The sequence below is a fragment of the Lytechinus variegatus genome, chromosome 5 (assembly GCF_018143015.1).
Source record: "Lytechinus variegatus isolate NC3 chromosome 5, Lvar_3.0, whole genome shotgun sequence".
Taxonomy (NCBI): domain Eukaryota; kingdom Metazoa; phylum Echinodermata; class Echinoidea; order Temnopleuroida; family Toxopneustidae; genus Lytechinus; species Lytechinus variegatus.
The window spans coordinates 8,341,226-8,360,967 of NC_054744.1; the positions used below are offsets into that span (position 1 = coordinate 8,341,226).

The 19,742-nt window shown below is 37.5% G+C and overlaps 2 protein-coding genes across 2 annotated transcripts; both read left to right on the forward strand.

The window, feature by feature from the left end:
* The first annotated feature begins 2,326 nt into the window (after window positions 1-2,326).
* On the forward strand, window positions 2,327-19,091 carry LOC121415200 (zinc finger protein 532-like). The gene is made up of 3 exons (XM_041608361.1): window positions 2,327-2,513; window positions 13,394-13,727; window positions 15,724-19,091. The coding sequence occupies exons 2-3, from the start codon at window positions 13,424-13,426 to the stop codon at window positions 18,438-18,440; spliced, it is 3,021 nt and encodes a 1,006-aa protein (XP_041464295.1). The 5' UTR covers window positions 2,327-2,513; window positions 13,394-13,423; the 3' UTR covers window positions 18,441-19,091.
* Window positions 8,394-11,936, forward strand: LOC121415201. Its single transcript, XM_041608362.1, has 2 exons — window positions 8,394-9,911; window positions 11,830-11,936. Exon 1 carries the CDS (start codon window positions 8,503-8,505, stop codon window positions 9,892-9,894), a length of 1,392 nt encoding a protein of 463 aa, XP_041464296.1. The 5' UTR covers window positions 8,394-8,502; the 3' UTR covers window positions 9,895-9,911; window positions 11,830-11,936.
* Window positions 19,092-19,742: the final 651 nt, after the last annotated feature.

A 19,742-nucleotide genomic window follows, 5' to 3' on the forward strand; every position in this document is an offset into this window, starting at 1 on the left:
TCCTCCTGAAATAAAACATGAACTTTAAAAATAGCATTTATGCGACTTGTTAGAATTCAATGAAAGCCTCACGATCATATTTCTACACAAGGTGGTTCATGAACCACAAGTCTCGCCTGATTTCGTGATCAATAAAAGATGCATTATGATCTTTTGACCCCTAGAGCTTATCATCCTCAAGAACACATGTGCGGTATTACCCAAGATCATTTGTAACGAGTATATGAACACAACTGATGCAGATATAAAGAAATGTGAGCAAGTTGAACAAAAACTTGAAAAAAGGATACATGACCTCATATCATTTTACCTTCAACCCTTAGATGACCTTTGACATCATCATCCTCTTCAACGCAAATGTAGTATTACCCAAGGATCATTTGTAACAAGTGTGGACATAACTGATGCAGAAATAAAGAAAAAAAATGCAATTTGAACAAAAACTTGACATTTTGACCCCTAGATGACCTTTGACCCCATCATCCTCAACAACACACATATGGTATTACCCACTACCAAGTACATGTATGAACATACCGGTACATATAATTAATGCAGAAATAAAGAAATGAGACTAATTGAACAAAAACTTGACCTTTTGACCCCTAAATGACCTTTGACCCCACCTTCATCAACAACACGCATGTGGTATTACCCAATGATCATTTTCCGCAAATGTGATTAAAATAGATGCAGAAATAAAGAATGAGAGCTAATTGAACAAAAAAAAAAGGAAGAACATGACCTTATATCATTTGACCTTTGAACCCATCATTCTCATATGGTCACATGCAGTATTACCATAATTGATGCAAAAATAAAGAAATGAGAGCATGTTGAACAAAAACTTAAACATTTTCAAACAAACCAACAGGAAAAGCGATTACTAGATCTCTATGTAGGTCTCTACCAAACATCGTTAAGGCGAGGCAAAAAGTAAAAATATATCAGGAATAATGATAGTACTACATCATTGGTTCTCTCATAATCTCATTTCCAAATCACTGCATTGTGTATACATATTTATTTGTAAGGTTTGTAAAATAAAAACACTCATACTACTCATTAATTTTAGAACAATCCTATCATACTAGTATATATTTCAGTGTTACAAAAATAAAAATAATCTATATTCAGATCAACTCTGGAGCACTTGGACTTTCAGAGGGTGAAGATTGAAAAAAAATAGAAATAGTTGTTTACTTATGTGATTAATGTGTTTGTTTACATAATTAATTGTACATTTTGACACTGACAGGTAAAGAAGATTGTGAGAGAAATGTCTCTTGGCCTGTACAATCAATTAAGCTAGCTTCAACTTGTTCTGTAGTCTTATTTTTTTAACAATATATATGTAGATAAAAGCCAAAATACCTGTTAACAAATAGTTGCTCATCAAAGTTCAACTTTTAATTAATTTACTCAGTCATAATAATAAAATTTAAAAAAAAACAGATAATATAATCCCACACCCTCCCCATAAAATGATCAGACTAGTATCTTATCATCATGATATTTTCAAATAAAAACATAGGCCTAAGGTAATAATGAGAGTGAAGAGAGGGGCAAAAATACAAGGAAATGAGTTATACTACTACAAAGTTCATCCCTGATCATTCATAATTATTAGTAGACCCTAACAGTTACCTTATCAAAGTAATCTTTCCCCTAAATTTTTAGTATGACACACTGCCCAAAGTCTGCACAGTGCCCCTATTCTGCACAAACATCTGCACAATCTTGATGATAAAAGACACAGCGCCCACAAACTTAAACATTATCACACCTGCAATACATAAACAGATTCATTTCATTTACGATCCAAGCAAAAAAAAACATTGAATTTCAGGCATTTCATTCATGATTGTAAATAAGGCCTAACCGTTACGTGAGCCAAATCAAAAAGACAAAATGAAGCCTTAATGAAATAATATTATACAATTTTTAATGAAAGTCTGAAGATGCAAGAATATTTGTCTTATACGAGAGTGTGCCTGGGGCTCTGGACCGTCAACCGGGCCGAGGTGGATCATGACCGTGATCGAAGCTTGGCCACCACTTGTCTCTCGACTTGGGCAACATCGCATGACATGCCTAGCTTGGTCAATTTCCACGGGAGCGGGCCGGGGCGGTGTACCCGGACATTTCGATAGGTCCTGCAGCTGCAGCGTATCAATCATACTGCTTCTAATCAGTTTCATTTATGATTAACAAGTCGATTCAACAAGGGTACATCACATCAGAAAGAAAATTTGCACTATCGACAAAACTAAGTCACACCGATAACGGCAGAAACATAGTACTAAAAAATAAGCCTAATTTGTCTCACCCAAGCCAGGCCAGGCACCCTTCCTCTTGAAAATCATTCATCAAAACATATCCCACAATGCAATGCATCCAATCCAAAAGCGCGCCACCTATTTCATGATCACATGCATGCTGCTTTTTCATGGCTGCCTTGTCTCTGTGTGAAATCCCAATTGGACATCAAAATCTGTCTTGCAAATTTGGTTGTAAGTATAAATAAGGCCATTAATTCTTTATGAATATTGTAGAACAGATGTTCCCAACAAATAAAATAACAAATTTTTAAGTTTTTGCAGGTATTTAATGAGATAAATTAATTTGAAAACATGATTTTGACATGAACTTGTTTGATTGCAATTTGCAGAATGCAGTGCATCATGCATGGCTTGTGTAATTAATTGTAATGCAATTTGTACTTTGGTAAAATTAAAGTAGGGCCTAGAGACCCATTCCCCTAATTCAAAATTTGTATGTATCGATGCCATTCGGTATGGTAACTTAAAGGTCACGCTGATTACGGTATTAGTGTTTTATTTTTATTCAATTAGAATTTAAATAGTCTGTCCGCGCTGTCTGAGAAATGATAAATTATGTTTTCCTTACTTTAACGTTAGCTTGGAAAGCTTTGGAATTGGAGTTTTTTTTCTTGAGAAATTCTAATCTTTGATATTAGTTAATAATAGCTCACGTTAGAGTCAGTCAAAAATGAAATAATACATTACGTTTTACTTTTGGGCTAGACTATCCTGATTTTTGTTTGTTCTAATTAACATTAATTTAAAATGAAATGAGTGAGCAAACGTTGAAAGCAATATGTTTTACAGGAGATGATTGAGTTGAATTTCAATTTTTAGAATTTCTTGCTTGATTTCAGTGCATATATGCTCACTCTGCCTTATATTGCCCATTATCATGATTATTACCTTCCTTGCTGAGCTCACAGAGAAAGGAAGTTGGATGGGGGACGAAAATCCAATCCGAGATTAGAAAATACAAAGTGACCGTACCATTTTGTTGAGTTAACGGATAAAGGATGTTTTAATGCAGAATGAAAATAAAAGGCCTATATCCAATCCAAGAAGAGAAAGTGAAGAGGTGCTTTGGAGTCATGCTTTGCTGAGCCCAACGCATACACACGCAAGCTTGAAGAATCAGATCATCCCAAATTTAGGATCAGCTTCAGGGTCCGCAGAACAGTTTTCAAAGTGGGGGGGGGGCTGACCATGCTAAAAATCACAATTATATGGTCATTTTTATGTTTTTGTACACGGTTTTGGAAAAAGTGGGGGGCTATAGCCCCCCGGTTCCGCGCGGCCCCTGAGCTTGCAGTGACAACAGTCTGTGTTCATTGAGCAGGGTTGGCCAATTTGCCACGCCCTTTTGAGACAACGGGGTCCGGGTGGGCTTTTCTCAAAGGATGAGTTGAGGGAGGGGAGTCAAATTAAAGCACCTTTTTAAGACAACTTAATTTTTTACTTAAAGGAGAATGAAACCATTGGAACAAGAAAGCTTGTGTGAAAAGAGAAAAATCATAGAAACAGATCAACAAAAGTTTGAGAAATATCGGACAAATAATGAGAAAGTTATGAGCATTTGAATATTGCGATCACTAAGGCTATGGAGATAGCAAATTGGCAATGCGACAAAGATGTGTGATGTCACTTGTGAACAACTCTCCCCATTACTTTAGTATATATTTCACTTGAATTGCCTCTTTTATCACATCTATCCATAGATCATGTGATACTTCTACATGAGGGCATGTAATACCTATTTTTTTAAGAATACATCATGGATAAAGAGTTTGTATCATCATATGAAAAAGCAAAAAGAGACATTTTGAGGGTATTTTATAGTCCACCAAAGGGAAAGTTGTTCATCAGTGACATCACACATCCTTGTCGCATTGCCAATGGGAGGATCTCCATAGCATAAGTGATTGCAATATTCAAATGCTCATAACTTTCTCATTATTTGTCTGATTTTTCTCAAACTTTCTTTATTCTTATTCTTTGATTTTTCTGTTTCTACACAAGCCTATTTGTTCCAAAGGTTTCATTGCACACTGTTCACTGACTGACTGAGTGGTTGCAATTGAGGTGTTATGAGGGAACCCATCTTGTAAGCCATTCACTAATTTTGTATTTTATTTATAAAGAAATACAGTATTTCTTTTAAAAATACAAAAGTAATGATAAAAAAGATACAATATTCTATTTTTTTTCTTTCCTTTCTCATGATGTGAAACAACGTTTGATTTCTTCTTGAATATATGGGATTGCCATTGTTGCAACATATTGTTATTCAATGAAGAGCTTCATTTTTTCAAATCTGCAGAAAATAAAATTGTGTAGTTTGAATATATTTCATTTAAAAAATATATTTGAAATATTCCCTCTTTGATATTATAAACTTAAGAATAAATACAAAAGAAATTCATGTAGTGAGGGTGTGATATATAAACTTTCTCATTTCTACATCTAGTGTTTTTTTTTAAATAAGCAATCTATCTTTCTAATTTCACTTTCAATAGGCCTACTGATGAAACTTTCAGTGTTTTGCTCATTTTTTTGACATTTCTCTATTCAAAATTTTCAATTCCACTTCTTTTTTTTTGGGGGGGGGGGTGGACTTGCCCTTTAAAAGGGAAAGTCACCCTGACAAAAACGTTTTTTGTAAATATATTAGGCCTATAACAAATGATAAGAACATTGGTGATGGTTTGAAGAAAATCCATCAAAGAATGAAAAAGGTTATTTTAATTTTTGTCTCACCTGCGAAGCAAAGTGAGACTATAGGCGCTGCTTTTCCGACGGCGGCGGCGTCAACATAAAATCTTAACCTGAGGTTAAGTTTTTGAAATGACATCATAATTTAGAAAGTATATGGACCTAGTTCATGAAACCTGGCCATAAGGTTAATCAAGTATTACTGAACATCCTTTTAGAGTTTTATGTCACATGACCAAGGTCAAAGGTCATTTAGGGTCAATGAACTTAGACCATGTTGGAGGAATCAACATCAAAATCTTAACCTGAGGTTAAGTTTTTGAAATGTCATCATAACTTAGAAAATATATGGACCTAGTTCATGAAACTTGGACATAAGGTTAATCAAGTATCACTGAACATCCTGCTTGAGTTTCATGTCACATGACCAAGGTCAAAGGTCATTTAGGGTCAATGAACTTTGGCCGAATTGGGGGTATCTGTTGAATTCCCATCATAACTTTAAATATTTATGGATCTGATTCATGAAACTTGGACATAATAGTAATCAAGCATCACTGAACATTTTGTGCAAGTTTCAGGTCTCATGATTAAGGTCAAAGGTCATTTAGGGTCAATGAACTTTGGCCGAATCGGGGGTATCTGTTGAATTACCATCATAACTTTGAAAGTTTATTGGTCTAGTTCGTTAAACTTGGACATTAGAGTAATCAAGTATCACTGAACATCCTGTGCGCATTTCAGGTCACATGACCAAGGTCAAAGGTCAATGAACTTTGGCCGAATTGGGTGTATCTGTTGAATTACCATCATAACTTTAAAATTTTATGGATCTAATTCATGAAACTTGTACATAAGAGTAATCAAGTATCACTGAACATCCTGTGCGAGTTTCAGGTCACATGATCAAGGTCAAAGGTCATGTAAGGTCAATGAACTTTGGCCATGTTGGGGTATTGTGTTGAATAACCATCATATCTCTGTAAGTTTATTGGTCCAGTTCATAAAAAGTGGACATAAGAGTAACCATGTATCACTGAACATCTTGTGTGAGTTAGGGTAGAACAAGTCAGCACTGCTGCTATATTGAACCGCGTGATGCGGGTGAGACGGCCAGAGGCATTCCACTTGTTTGATTTGTGACGTCATATTTGAGTAGCGTTCCCACATATCGTATTGTACAAAATCAATGAAATGTAATTTTCTCAGGAAAATGAAAATAGTTTTTATAGTACCTTCAGTATATCAATAGACATATAATTTTTAGCTCATCTGCCCCGAAGAGCAAGATGAGCTCATGCCGTGGCGTAGCGTCCGTCGTCTGTCGTCCGTCCACAATTTCAAAATGCTACTACTTCGCCATTTCAAGTCTGATTTCAATTCTATTTGCTTTATATGATAGCACTAGGTGGGGCATTCAAAACTTCTACATGTACACAGAATTTCGAAATTTATTAAATATGCTAATTTATGCGCATTTTTCAAAATTCACAAAAAATGCTTCTTCTTTATTTTTCGACCGATTTTGATTTTTTGCTTCCATCTGGTAGAGCTTCATGAGGTGCACCAAACTTCTAGACAGAATTTTGAAATTTTGACCAGAACAATTTTTATGCTAATTTATGCGAAATTAATTTATGCATATATTTTTAAAAATTCACATAAAATGCTTCTTCTTTATTTGTTGACCGATTTTGATTTTTTTTTCTTCCATCTGGTAGAGCTTCATGAGGTTCACCAATCTTGTAAGCAGAATTTTGAAATTTTGACTAGAACAATTTTTATGCTAATTTATTTGAAATGAATTTATTCATATTTTTGAAATTTCACATGAAATGCTTTTTCTTCTTTAATTGTTGACCGATTTTTACTTTTTTTCTCCTGCCATCTTGTAGAACTGTATGAGGTTCACCAAACTTTGACACAGATTTTTTGAAATTTTCAGTAGAAAATTACTTATGTTAATTTATGCGAAATTTATTCAGAAATCACAGAAAATGCCTCTTCTTTATTTGTTGACAGATTTTGATATTTTTTCTTCCTTCCGGTAGAACTTCATAAGGCCCACCAAACTTCTACACAGAATTTTGAAAATTTTCAGTAGAAAATTATTTATGCTAATTTATGCAAAATGTATTCATAAATCACAGAAAATTCCTCTTTTTCTTAATTTGTTGACAGATTTTGATTTTTTTTCTTCCATCTGGTAGAGCTGCATGAGGTTCACCAAACTTGTACACAAAATTTTGAAATTTTGTCTGGAAAATTATTTATTCTAATTTATGCAAAATTTATTCATGAATCACAAAAAATGTTTTTTCTTCATCATTTGTTGATCAATTTCAGTTTTGTTTGCTTTATATGATAGCTCGAGGTGGTGATACAATATTTAAACATAGAATTTTGAAACTCATTGAATCTGCTATTCATATATTTTCAAAACTCACAAAAATTGCTTACTTATTTGTTGATTGATTTTGGTTATTTTTGTTCCATCTGAGAGCTACATTAGGTTCACCAAGGTTCTACACAGAGTTAAGAAACTTTGACTAGATAATAATTGATACTTAATTCATATGAAATTTATTCATACATCACAAAAAATGCTTCTATGTCATTTCTTCATCAATTTCAATTCTATATCCTCAATTTATGTCACCAATATAATTCACTACAGTGTCAACTGGGCTGAAATTAAAATTGTGTTAAATTGTGTTGCGAGATGCCGGATGAGCTCCACATCATTGATGTGCTAGTTATAATTTTACACCTGCTCCTGTACGAAATAAAAAATGAGTCATCACAAACTATTAAAAATTTAGGCATTTGATATTACGTAACATAAGGACAGCTGCTCTTTAATGATGCCACAAATAAAGCACTATATTCAAATGACTTTCTTAGTCTTTGATGCATTTTTACCAAACCCTCATTAATATATTTTATTACCGGTATTTTTCTGGCATTTTCACAACAAACTTTTTGTCAGGGTAAACTTCTCCTTTAATCAAGGACAAGTTCACCCCAACGAAACCTTGATTTGAATAAAAAGAGAAAAATCAAACAAGCATAACACTGAAAATTTCATCAAAATCGGATATAAAATAAGAAAGTTATGGCATTTTAAAGTTTCACTTTCACATAACTGTTATATTCACATCCTGGCTGGTATGCAAATGAGGAGACTATGACGTCATCCACTCACTATTTCCTTTGTATATTATTTTATTTCGTAATTCTCCTGGAGAAATTACAGGAGATCCCGCTGCGCATGCGCAGTCATTACGTTCGCAGCATTGTTTTGGCAGTCATTTTCCGCCATTTTGGGTAAGACAAAAATTGTTTTTTCTTACCCTTCTTTGAGTTGGTTGCTGGAATTATTGTGCTAGAACTTTTTTCTTTACCAACCTCCTTCTAACATCGACTTTTGTTCCGAGTTGGAGTACTTCCTGTCGGAAATCAGATCATGAATCGTGATCTCTTGAATGTGGATACCAGCCCGCCGGCGACTCAGTCGCAGCGGAGTGCGGTTTCTCCACCGGGCCAGACGCCGGCGAAGCCGGGCGCAGGGACCCGTTCCACGAGCCAGCAACCAGCTTCGCACGATAAAGGAGATATCAAATCTCCGTCGGGCTCTTCGGGCATAGGTACCGATATGGCACTATTGAAAGCCAAGCCCAATAAAATTGTCAAGAAACATAAAGACAAAGGAGATATTAAATCTCTGCCTGGCTCTTCGGGCTTAGGAGCCGATATGGCACCATCATCAAAAGCCAAGCCAAAAAAGAATAAACCATCTCCCTCAACTTCAAACTCTGAGTTTGAGGAGAGACTTACTAAATTGGAATCGCTTTTGACTAAAGCACTTGAGAATCAGGCCACCCGTTATCAAGATAGTGCCCCTTCTGAGGCCGAGTCTTTTTACGATGATAATAATTATGGCTATGATGATCAGAATTCTCAGTTTCACGCAGGTCAGGTCCATGTGACCAATGTCAGTGATGACTATTCACAAGCACCAGATTTCGAGAGTGGGGAAGGTGAATGTGATGTGGGCCAAGGCCCAAGCATTCCGGCATTAGCCGCTAAGTTTGCCCAGCCCCAAGAGATGGGACAAGCAATTGATGATAATCTAGCGATGTCTGCATCGTATTTACTCTCCAACAAGTTGGGTGAAAAGGCTCTTGAGGAGTCTTTGGACAAATACCCCCCACCCACCAATTGCCCCTTGGTCGATGTGCCAAGAGTTAATGGTCCCATTTGGGACAAACTAAAACAAGTAACTAGACAAAGAGACCTGCAACTACAAAAAATTCAACGTTCACTAACCAGAGGTTTGACAGCATTTTTGCAATCTTTAGACCCGGGGAATATTTCTGAAGCCCAACAAGATTGCCTCGCTTTGCTCAGCAATGCCAATTTTGAGCTAAATTGCACTAGGAAACGTCTTATCAGACCTGATATGAATATGAAGTTTACACCATTGTGCAAATCTTCCCAAGTGGGCAAGTTCTTGTTTGGAGATGATCTTGCTAAGCAAGTGAAAGACCTGAGTGAGCAACAAAAGGCAGCTGCAGGGATGATGAGAGGTCAATTAAAGGACAAACAATTCAAGACTCACTCATATCACCCATATGCCAGGAATAAAACCAGTACCCGTGAATTGGGATGGGCGCAATCAGCCCAACATGATTTGTGGTCAGGCAACCCAGAGGGTCCTTTTTTAGGGCAGCCCCAGTGGGAAAGACGCAAGAACAAGGGTCAAGACCAGTGGCAGAACCCAGGCTCGCAGAGCAGAATGCCTTCCCACAGCCCCTTTCCCCCAAAGCAGGGTGCACCTTGGAAGAAAACAAAGTAACTACTTCTGCTGAAGAGGTGAGTTTACTTAATGATTATTCAAAGTTTCCTATTGGTGGCCGACTGAGGCATTTTGTAAACAATTGGAGAAAGATTACTTCTGATCACGTTATCTTATCAGCTGTTGAAGGGTACAAATTAGAATTTGAAAATGTATCTATTAAACCATATCGTTCACTACCCCCACGCTGTTTTCACATCAGGACAGCTGAAGTAATTAAAATCAATCAAGAAATTATACATTTACTTGAGAAAAGGGTGATTGAACAGTGCTCCCATGAGAAGGGAGAGTTTGTGTCCAACATTTTTACTCGGCCCAAGAAAAATGGTGGGCTAAGAGTTATTCTGGATCTTTCTGACCTGAACAAGTATATGAGCTATCAGCATTTTAAGATGGATAGCATACATACAGCAACACAATTAATGTCAGAAAATTGTTTTCTTGCCTCAGTGGACCTCCGGGATGCTTATTTTTCGGTCCCAGTTCACCCTTCAGATAGAAAGTACTTAAGATTTATTTGGCAAGACACTCTTTTTCAATTCACTTGTTTACCAAATGGTTTGAGTACTGCACCACGGCTCTTTACCAAAATTTTGAAACCAGTGTTCGCCACACTGCACCAAGCAAATCACATCTTAGTGGGTTACCTTGATGACACCATCATTATTGGTAACAATAAGGCCAAAGTACACAAGGCAATTGATGCTACGGTTAGCCTTTTATCACAGCTTGGGTTTGTTATTCACCCTGATAAGTCGGTACTCAAACCATTACAGGAACTTACCTTCCTTGGCATGCTTGGATTTGTACTTAATTCAGTGAATATGTCCATTACACTTCCTTCTGACAAGGTAAATGAAGTTAAAAAGTGTTGCTCAGACCTCCTCCAAACTAACTTGCCTAGTATTAGAGCAGTCTCCAGAACAATTGGGAAAATTGTAGCAACATTCCCTGCTGTCCAATATGGTCCGCTTTTCTATCGGGCTTTAGAATCAGACAAAATTGTAGCACTGAAAATTAACAAGGTCATTTTGATAGGCCCATGCAACTTTCGCAGGCAGCTCGGTACGATCTTGAATGGTGGATAGCAAACCTGCACATTGTATACTCGTCTATTCTGAGAAAAGAACCGGACCTGGAGTTGTACTCCGATGCAAGTGGTTCGGGATGGGGAGCTAAGTGTATGGAGCTAAATTCTAGCACAGGTGGGCGATGGAATGCCGAGGAGCTTGTCAAGGCTAAGAATAATGAGATTAATTATCTTGAGTTACTGGCAGCCTCTCTCGGACTAAAGTCCTTTTGTACATCTATGAAAAATGTCCATATCCTACTACGCATAGATAATGTAACTGCAGTTACCTATCTCCAGCATATGGGGGGTACTAGATCATGCAGTTGCAATGAAATTGCAAATACAATCTGGAAATGGTGTTTAGAGAGAAATATTTGGCTGTCTACTTCCTATATTCCAGGCAAGCTAAACGTAGAAGCTGACAAGCTGTCTCGGAAATTCAATGATAGGACAGAGTGGACACTGGATAAGCAAGCTTTTAACCAAATTACTCATTACTTTGGCTCCCCAGATATTGACTTATTTGCATCTCGACTGAATAATCAATTGCCAAGGTATGTCTCTTGGCTACCTGATCCTAGTGCATTCTCGGTTGATGCATTCTCCCCAAACTGGGCCAAGTTTAATTTTTATGCCTTCCCACCATTCTGTCTCATACCAAGTTGCTTGCAGAAAATTCTGAATGACAAAGCTACGGGCTTACTAGTTGTCCCAAATTGGCCCTCACAGTCTTGGTTTCCCTTGCTCCACATTATGACAGTAGGGAAACCTGTAGAAATTAAGAGGAGAAAAGGGTTACTAACTCTACCTTTCTCAAATGTCACTCACCCCTTTTGGGATCGCATTGATCTATTATGTTGCAGGATCTCCGGAAACCTTTCAAGAGACTGAATAAAAAGACTACGGAGATCATAATGTCTTCATGGAGAGACTCTACTAAAAATCAATACTGTATCTACATAAGAAAATGGAAAAATTTTTTGTTTGGACAAAGGTTGGAATTATGTTCAATCATCAGTAGAAAATTTATTGGAGTTCCTTACAAGTTTGTTTGAACATGGAGCTGGTTATAGTACCTTGAACACTGCAAGAAGTGCTTTATCTACATTTTTAGTTTTAGATGGTCCTTTTACGGTGGGAACTCATCCTTTAGTGCACCGTTTTATGAAAGGAACCTTTCAACTTCGACCACCCAAACCCAGGTACACTCATATCTGGGACGTTAAATTGGTGTTGAACCATTTAAGGAAGCTAGCACCTGCGAAAACCCTTAGCCTCAAGCTTTTGAGCCTGAAACTTGTCACCCTCTTGGCACTAACCTCAGCGCAGCGGGTGCAGTCGCTTCATCAGTTAAACATTGAGCAAATGACTCTTAAAGATAGTGGAGCTACGTTTTGGTTTGGTCAACTACTAAAACAAGACAGACCAGGACATATCACCGGAGATATGACGTTGGAAGCTTACCCTCTAGATAAACGACTGTGTGTACTTCATTATCTAAAACATTATATTCGAAGAACAGAACGTTTGAGGGGATCAGAAAAATTCCTTTTCATCAGCTTTGGATCAGAAAAGTGACTTCTCAGCCTCCTTGTTAGGCAGTGCCTCATCCTCGGTTGTATAGAGGTATTATGTTTTGTGCACACCAGGGTTGTGACTTGGTGTAATTTTGGTATCAAATATGCCTCCTGAGCTTTGAAATCTCCTGTAATTTCTCCAGGAGAATTACGAAATAAAATAGAAAGATTAAATGAGAACAAAGTTTGAAATTTAATATTTATTTTATGAGTAATTCGGAGGGAGAGATTACAGGCCCTCCGCTCCCTCCCATTACTCTAAGGCAAAATTAGTTCTAACTTGTTCTCATCTTAGTTTAATCTTTCTTGCTGTTTTATCAGGAGTCATATTTGATGCTTTGAATGATGACTGCGCATGCGCGGGCGGGATCTCCTGTAATCTCTCCCTCCGAATTACTCATAAAATAAATATTAAATTTCAAACTTTGTTCTCATTTAATCTTTCTATTATATGAAATGTTCTAATTTTCTCCTCACTGTCAAGTGATACAATGATTAATTTCTCCCTGAACATGTGAAATTGGCATTGTTTAATACTATATAGTTCATTCAAGTTGGTCCTTATTGTCAAATTTATAAAATATGAAATATTGTATAATTCAAACAATAAAGGACAAAAGAAATAGTGAGTGATGGACATCGACTGACTCACCTAGTTGTGCAATGTGCGTATCACTGTTTTGTGAAAAATAAGTAAAACTTTAAAATGTCATAACTTTCTTATTTTACATCCGATTTTGATGAAATTTTCAGCACTATGTTGGTTTGATTTTTCTCTATTTATTCAAGTCTGCATTTTCCTGGGGTGGACTTGACCTTTAACTATATTCCTTTATATTTTGCATTTCAGTATACCTGTGACGCACTCAGCCAGTGAAGGATGGCTAGTCCGGATCCAGTTCAGGAGGAAATGGGAGACATCCTATCGGCCTTCGGAATCCCAGACCTAGCCAAGCACATCGTCCCTATCCCATTGCCTCCACTGGACGTCGATGACGAGGAACCAACGGGTGGATCCAGGGGGGATCCAGAGGGGGAGGACCCGGAGAAGGATCATCCAAAGAAGGAGGAGGAGGAAGCAGAAGGTGGAGACACCAGCAAGGATAGAGATGAGGATGAAGGAGATGATGATCAAGATGAGGGTACCAAAGCACAGGAAGCGGAAGAAATAACGGATGACAAAGGTAAATGGGAGTTTGGTTCGGTGATGTCAAGTTCTGTGTTGATAATGTTGAGTATTGTTCTTAGTCATTCCAAGATGGGAATCGGAATCATGTTCTAGCGGTCGTAGGTTCCCAGATGGTCCAGGAGGGACTTTGTATCATTTCTTTACGACTGTAGCCTGATGGAAAAGAAATGATATCTAAACTTTGCCCGATATTTGGTAGAATTTTTCTTATTGCACTTCCATACTTTGAGAGAAGTAATGCATTGGTTTGGCTTCATGTTATTCCAAATATAGGTGCAGAGACCCTCTTTTTGATATTGAAGTTCTGTCCGTGGTTGTTCCAATTTGTCGAATTGCCAACTCGTCTACTAACATTTGGTCTATCATCAGTTCATCTACTCACCTTATGGTCTACTTTCACTTAGTCTAATGCCTTTTCGTCTTATAACCAGATGGTCCAATAGCCATTTAGTTCATATACCAATTGGTGTCATGAAACTAAAGTGTTAATTGTGCAAAATGAATGAAAGGAAAATTGGTATTGGACAAACTGGTTATTAGACGAATTTGTAAAAGATGAACTGGTGATTAGACGAAGTGATGATTGGACCAAATGGTTATTGGATCATATGGTTCAAACAAAATGTTGATGGACGGAATGGCTTTAGACTAAATGAAGGTAGACCGTGTGGTGAGTGGACGAGTTGGCAGTGGATGAATTGGCAATTTACCGTCTGTACAACATCATAAACTAAATGGTATAGAAAGTTAGAAACCAAATTTTATGCACACTGCTATTTAATCATGATCCCAGACATTTGCAGAAAGAGATGTTGGCATAAATGTGGGTCCGTGTTCTGGGAAAAGGCATGATTGAAAGATCATAACATTGAAGCAAAAATAGTTAGATGAGGCTAAAATTTGGGTGTATAAATGGAACAGGCATACATCAAACATTTGGGGGTGGTGCCAGATGGAGGGGGGCAGGGGTGAATGCCTCCTCCCCCATGATTTTTAAAGTACCAGTAGTAAAAGTAAAGAAAAAGAGGAGAGAAAAAAAAATGAATGAGAGAGGAGTATAAAAAAGAGAGGTTTGAATTATGTTTCTCGATACAATGCGTCTGACAAAAAGCAAAACCAAGAATCATTGATGATTTATCATAACTTAATCACAAGAACAATGCACAAATGACCTATCATTTTAAGTTTGTCAGGACCTCCTATTTCTTCTGATATAATCGAGATGATTGTCCATACATGCATTAGTGTGTTAAAACAATTTGAAGAAAGGATACCAAGAAGTCACTTAGCAGATGGTATCTGAATTTCAAAAAAGAAAATCACATTCATAGAAAGTTCAATAACTGCCCTTTGATTAGACACCTCAATCACAGTAAATGGTCTAGAAATATCAAAGTTCTGTTTCTTTGAAATAATACTTCCATTATTTCCATTATTAAAAACAATTTTTTTTCACCGATTCTCTACCGTAGTTATGCTCAATGAACTAATGACTTCATGAAAAAAAAGGAAAAATTAAAATCCATATTTTATTGTTCAAAATGAAATCTAAAATATAAATACTCTCAAAATTCTTTTTGCCCAATTGATCGTGGGCCCGGCAGCCACTGTGCAGTGCCAGATCGACGTAGCAGCTAATCATCAGTTCGTCTATGACCATTTTGTCTCATAACCAGTTGGTCTAATATCCGTCTTATTTTCATTCATTTTGCCCAATTGATACTTGGTCCACTATTAAAGACCAAATGGTATATGGACTCCTGTCTGTATGGACTAAATGAGTATTGGGCCAGCTGGTTATAAGATAAAATGATGAGTGGATGAAACGCAGTTGGATCATGTGGATAGTAGACAAACTTATGATAAACCAAATGATAGGAGACGAGTTGGTAATTGGACAAAGTAGCATTAGACCAATTGGAAATAAACCGATAAATTAACATTTATTTTCATTCATCAAATTATGAAGTTTTCCTTATTAATTCTTGCAGAGAATCCTGAAGAAGATATGGCAATGGAGACTGATGAAGGTACAGACAGCATTACCGATGTCAGCCAAAATGAAGATGAAGCTCCTTCTCAAGATAGAAAAATAGAAACCTCCATGAAGCAACCTCAAAAGGCTGTCCCTGATCTTGGTCTGAAGCAGAGTGTAGCATCCCTTCATGAGGATGAGACAGGCGCCCAAAAGACCTCCTTGATTAAGGAACTTCTGAAGTCCACTTCCAAACCAGTAATGACGTCCCGGCTTCAAGGTGATCTTCACCCTCCAGATACATCTCTTGATGTTCCTGAGGAACCAGACATGGAGGACAACCCAGAGTCTCTGACATCGGTAGATGAGTTTAACTCGTTTCTTGATCGCCATAAGGAGAGTCGTGAACTGAGGGCAATGAAGCTGGCAATGTTGGAAAAGACTAACAGTGTTGCTACGTACCAGTGTCCAGTTCTCACCAAGGAGCAGATGAAAGTCCTTGACATGGATAACACGACTTTCCAGTGTCCTGGTTGCAATGACACGTACCTCTTCAAGGCGAGCCTGGATGCCCATCTGAATCGTAGGACAGTCCTGGTGACATTTCGCTGCAAATTTTGCACAGGGAGAAAAAATCTTGTCTTCTACAACAAGTGCACGTTTCTTGCTCACCTGCATTACCATAACGCGCCTGAAAGTGACATAGAAAACATTAAATCACAAGCTTCCATTAGTCCTGTGAATGCCCTGGCCTGTTTGAAGGCATATACGATGCTGACAGCACCAGAGAAGAAAAAGGTAACCACCAATAAATCTAGTGTTGTGAGCCATGCTGCTTTGAAGAATCCATTAACACCATCTATTACACATAGCACCACAACATCAAAACAGTATGACACACCTCCAAGTGCAGTAAAAACTCAAGTGATTACTAGTAATAAAGCGAGAACTGTTGTTTTGCACCCTAAAAATACAAATCAATTACAATTAGTTCAAAAAGATGGCCAAACTTCTTATTTGTGTATGGGATGTAATGTGAGGTATGAGAAGATGATCCATCTGAGTAGTCATTTAGGCAGGTCTGATCATGTACCAAAGGCGAAGTATGGACACAAAGCTTGTCTTCACCAGTGTAATGTCTGCAAATTGCTTTTGGGCAACACCTGTAAGCTCAAAATGCACAGCCTCATTCATAATGACCAAATAAAACCAATGCCCTGTCCAGAGTGTGGTTGCTTGTTCACTGATCTCAAATCGCTCTTGATTCATCAGAACGATGGATGTCTTCATTGGATGACGCGGCCACTCTTCAAGTGCTGCTTCTGCAACAAGTACGCCACCACCTTCGCGGGATTGGTGAAACACTTTGAGCAGTGCCATGTTGAGTCTTTCTTCAAGTGTCCCCTCTGCCAGCTGGCCTTCCGCACCAAGCAGTCAGCAAATGAGCACTCGCTGCAAATTCATAAGCTGAGTAATAACGTGTACAGTCTGCTACGCAAGTGCCCCTTCTGTAAGAGTGTGTACTCAGAGGGAGGCATGTTATTGAACCATTTTGATGGTCACTTCAAGGAAGGACTCATTAAGATCGAGAAGTTTGTGTATACATGCCCCTTGTGCAATAGGCCTTTTGATTATAATTTGGCCTTACTTAATCACCTGAAAAATGAACACGGTAGATCCAGCACCAACATGTTCACCTGTGATTTGTGCCTCTCACCTTTCAGTTCTGTGACCAATCTCATGATCCACAGACAAAATTGCCATATAAAGCCTAATAAAGAGTTGCGTAACAGTGAGCCGGAAAGGAAGAATCTTGGCCAGTCCGCCGGAAACACAATTGTATGTGGGGAATGTGGGGAGAAGCTCCCGAAATTCGACATGGATGCCCTCCAAAAGCACATGTTTGAAAAGCATGGAGGGCAAGTGAAAAACAGTCTAGCAACGCAGATGAAGAAAGAGGTCACAACTATTGATAAAGTACAAGAAGATGCCACTAGGCCAAAGGGCTCGGGGGAACCGGCAAAGGACTCTTCGGTCACTAAGGCGGAGGCCACTAAGGTGACGGTTAGTCGCTTCACCGATCAGCAGTGTGCCAAATGTCAGTTCAAAAGCAAAGATCGACTGGTCTTTGAGAAACACATCCGAGGGCACAAAGCAGAGGATTCTCTCAACCAATGTCACGAGTGTGGTCTTTGCTTCACTGTATCGATGTCGTTGAAGAAGCATCTCTTTATCAAGCATAAGATCAAGAACATGGATCTCTACAACACTACGTATGATGATCTGATACCGAGATGGGAAGATGACATGAAAAAGAAGAAACTTGAGGAGAAAGAGAAAGAGCGGGAATCCACAAAATCAGATATGAAGGAGGAAGATGATGGAAAAGCGGAGGCAGCGTTAGAAGAGAAGGACAATGCCGAAGAGGAGAAAGTGGAGGAGAGTAGCCTCTTCAAGTGTAAAGTTTGCAAGGTTGAGTTTGAGAATGAGAAAGCCCTTACTGTTCACGCGAGGAGCCATGGGCTGGCTTATCTGCAACATACGCTCTCCCGGTCCCCGGAGAAAGCGGCACGAATGCTGAATTCAAAACCGGCAACATCGTCCCCACAATCAACGGAGGTTGTAGAAAAGCCGAAGACATCGCCTGTTGTGAAGCGAATGCTGCCATCAGACACAGATAGTAGTACCTCCAGTGATGAAGGCAGTTCCATTGAAGATCAAAATGGGAATTAACTTGTGAGCATTCCATTGCAGATTCCATTCCTCTTGATATATGTCTAAAGCCTGGCATACATTATGCGATGTCATTGCAATCCAGAAAATTCCAACCAATAATATCGTAGCAAATCAGAATTCAGAATAGTGATAAGACTAATGAAATGTTGAACTTCAAATAAAGTCATTTTGTTTCTTGGAAAAATTTGATGCAAAATGTGATTGAATAAAATATCCTGTCACATCAGATTACATCGTGTGCGCTGGGCTTTGTAAGGAGATGCTGGAAGACAATTTTTTTGAAATCCATTGCAAATTTCTGGTGCTAGTTATCAATTGTGTGTAATTACAACAAATTGATCTTTTTTTTGTTGCAAGAAACAGACTGGCAATCAAATGCAAATTTTGCAATTTAATTTGCCAGTTAGTCAGTTACAATTGCCTAATATTTGGGACACAGGTTTAATTTGCAATCAATTGCAAGTATTTTGCAATGCCTGGGCAATAAGGCCCTTATTCTGAAGTTGGGTTTGGTTTTATCTCTGTTCTGTATATGTGTTTAAACAATGAATAGCCATTCCTGATGCAAATAACTATTCGTCATCTGATCAGATTTGATATTCAAATCATTCATAAAATAATTTTTTCAACATTAAAGGGGTATTCCAGGCTAAAAATATTTGTATTTAAATAAATAGAGTAAAATTCATGGAGCAAAATACTTAAAATTTCATCAAATTCGGATAACAAATAATGAAGCTATTGAATTTTAAAGTTTAGCAATATTTTGTGAAAATAATAATATGCACGTCATCATGAATATTCATGAAGTAGGCTGATGATGTCATCTGATCAGATTTGATATTCAAATCATTCATAAAATAATTTTTTTCAACATTAAAGGGGTATTACGGGCTAGAAATATTTGTATTTAATTAAATAGAGTAAAATTCACGGAGCAAAATACTTAAAATTTCATCAAATTCGAATAACAAATAACGAAGCTGAATTTTAAAGTTTAGCAATATTTTGTGAAAATAATAATATGCACGTCATCATGAATATTCATGAAGTAGGCTGATGATGTCACATCTCTAATGTTATTACATGAATCATAATTGTTTCATTTTTTCATACATGTATAAATAATGTGTCTCCTTTATAATGAAATAAGTTGCAGCAATGAATATCTAATGCACTAAATCAGTTGTCAATCAAATTTTTTCAGTTCTTGGAAGAACAAATTTGATGAAACCTAATTTCATATAATCAATTTCAAAAGAACAAGTGGGGATATGACATCATCAAGTTACTCTCTGA

Bases quoted from the DNA above. Each gene is read 5' to 3' on its own strand.
- LOC121415201 (XM_041608362.1), top strand. From the start codon at position 8,503: ATGAATCGTGATCTCTTGAATGTGGATACCAGCCCGCCGGCGACTCAG.
- LOC121415200 (XM_041608361.1), top strand. From the start codon at position 13,424: ATGGCTAGTCCGGATCCAGTTCAGGAGGAAATGGGAGACATCCTATCG. The intron at 13,728-15,723 runs GTAAATGGGAGT...TAATTCTTGCAG, and splicing joins AGAAATAACGGATGACAAAG to AGAATCCTGAAGAAGATATG.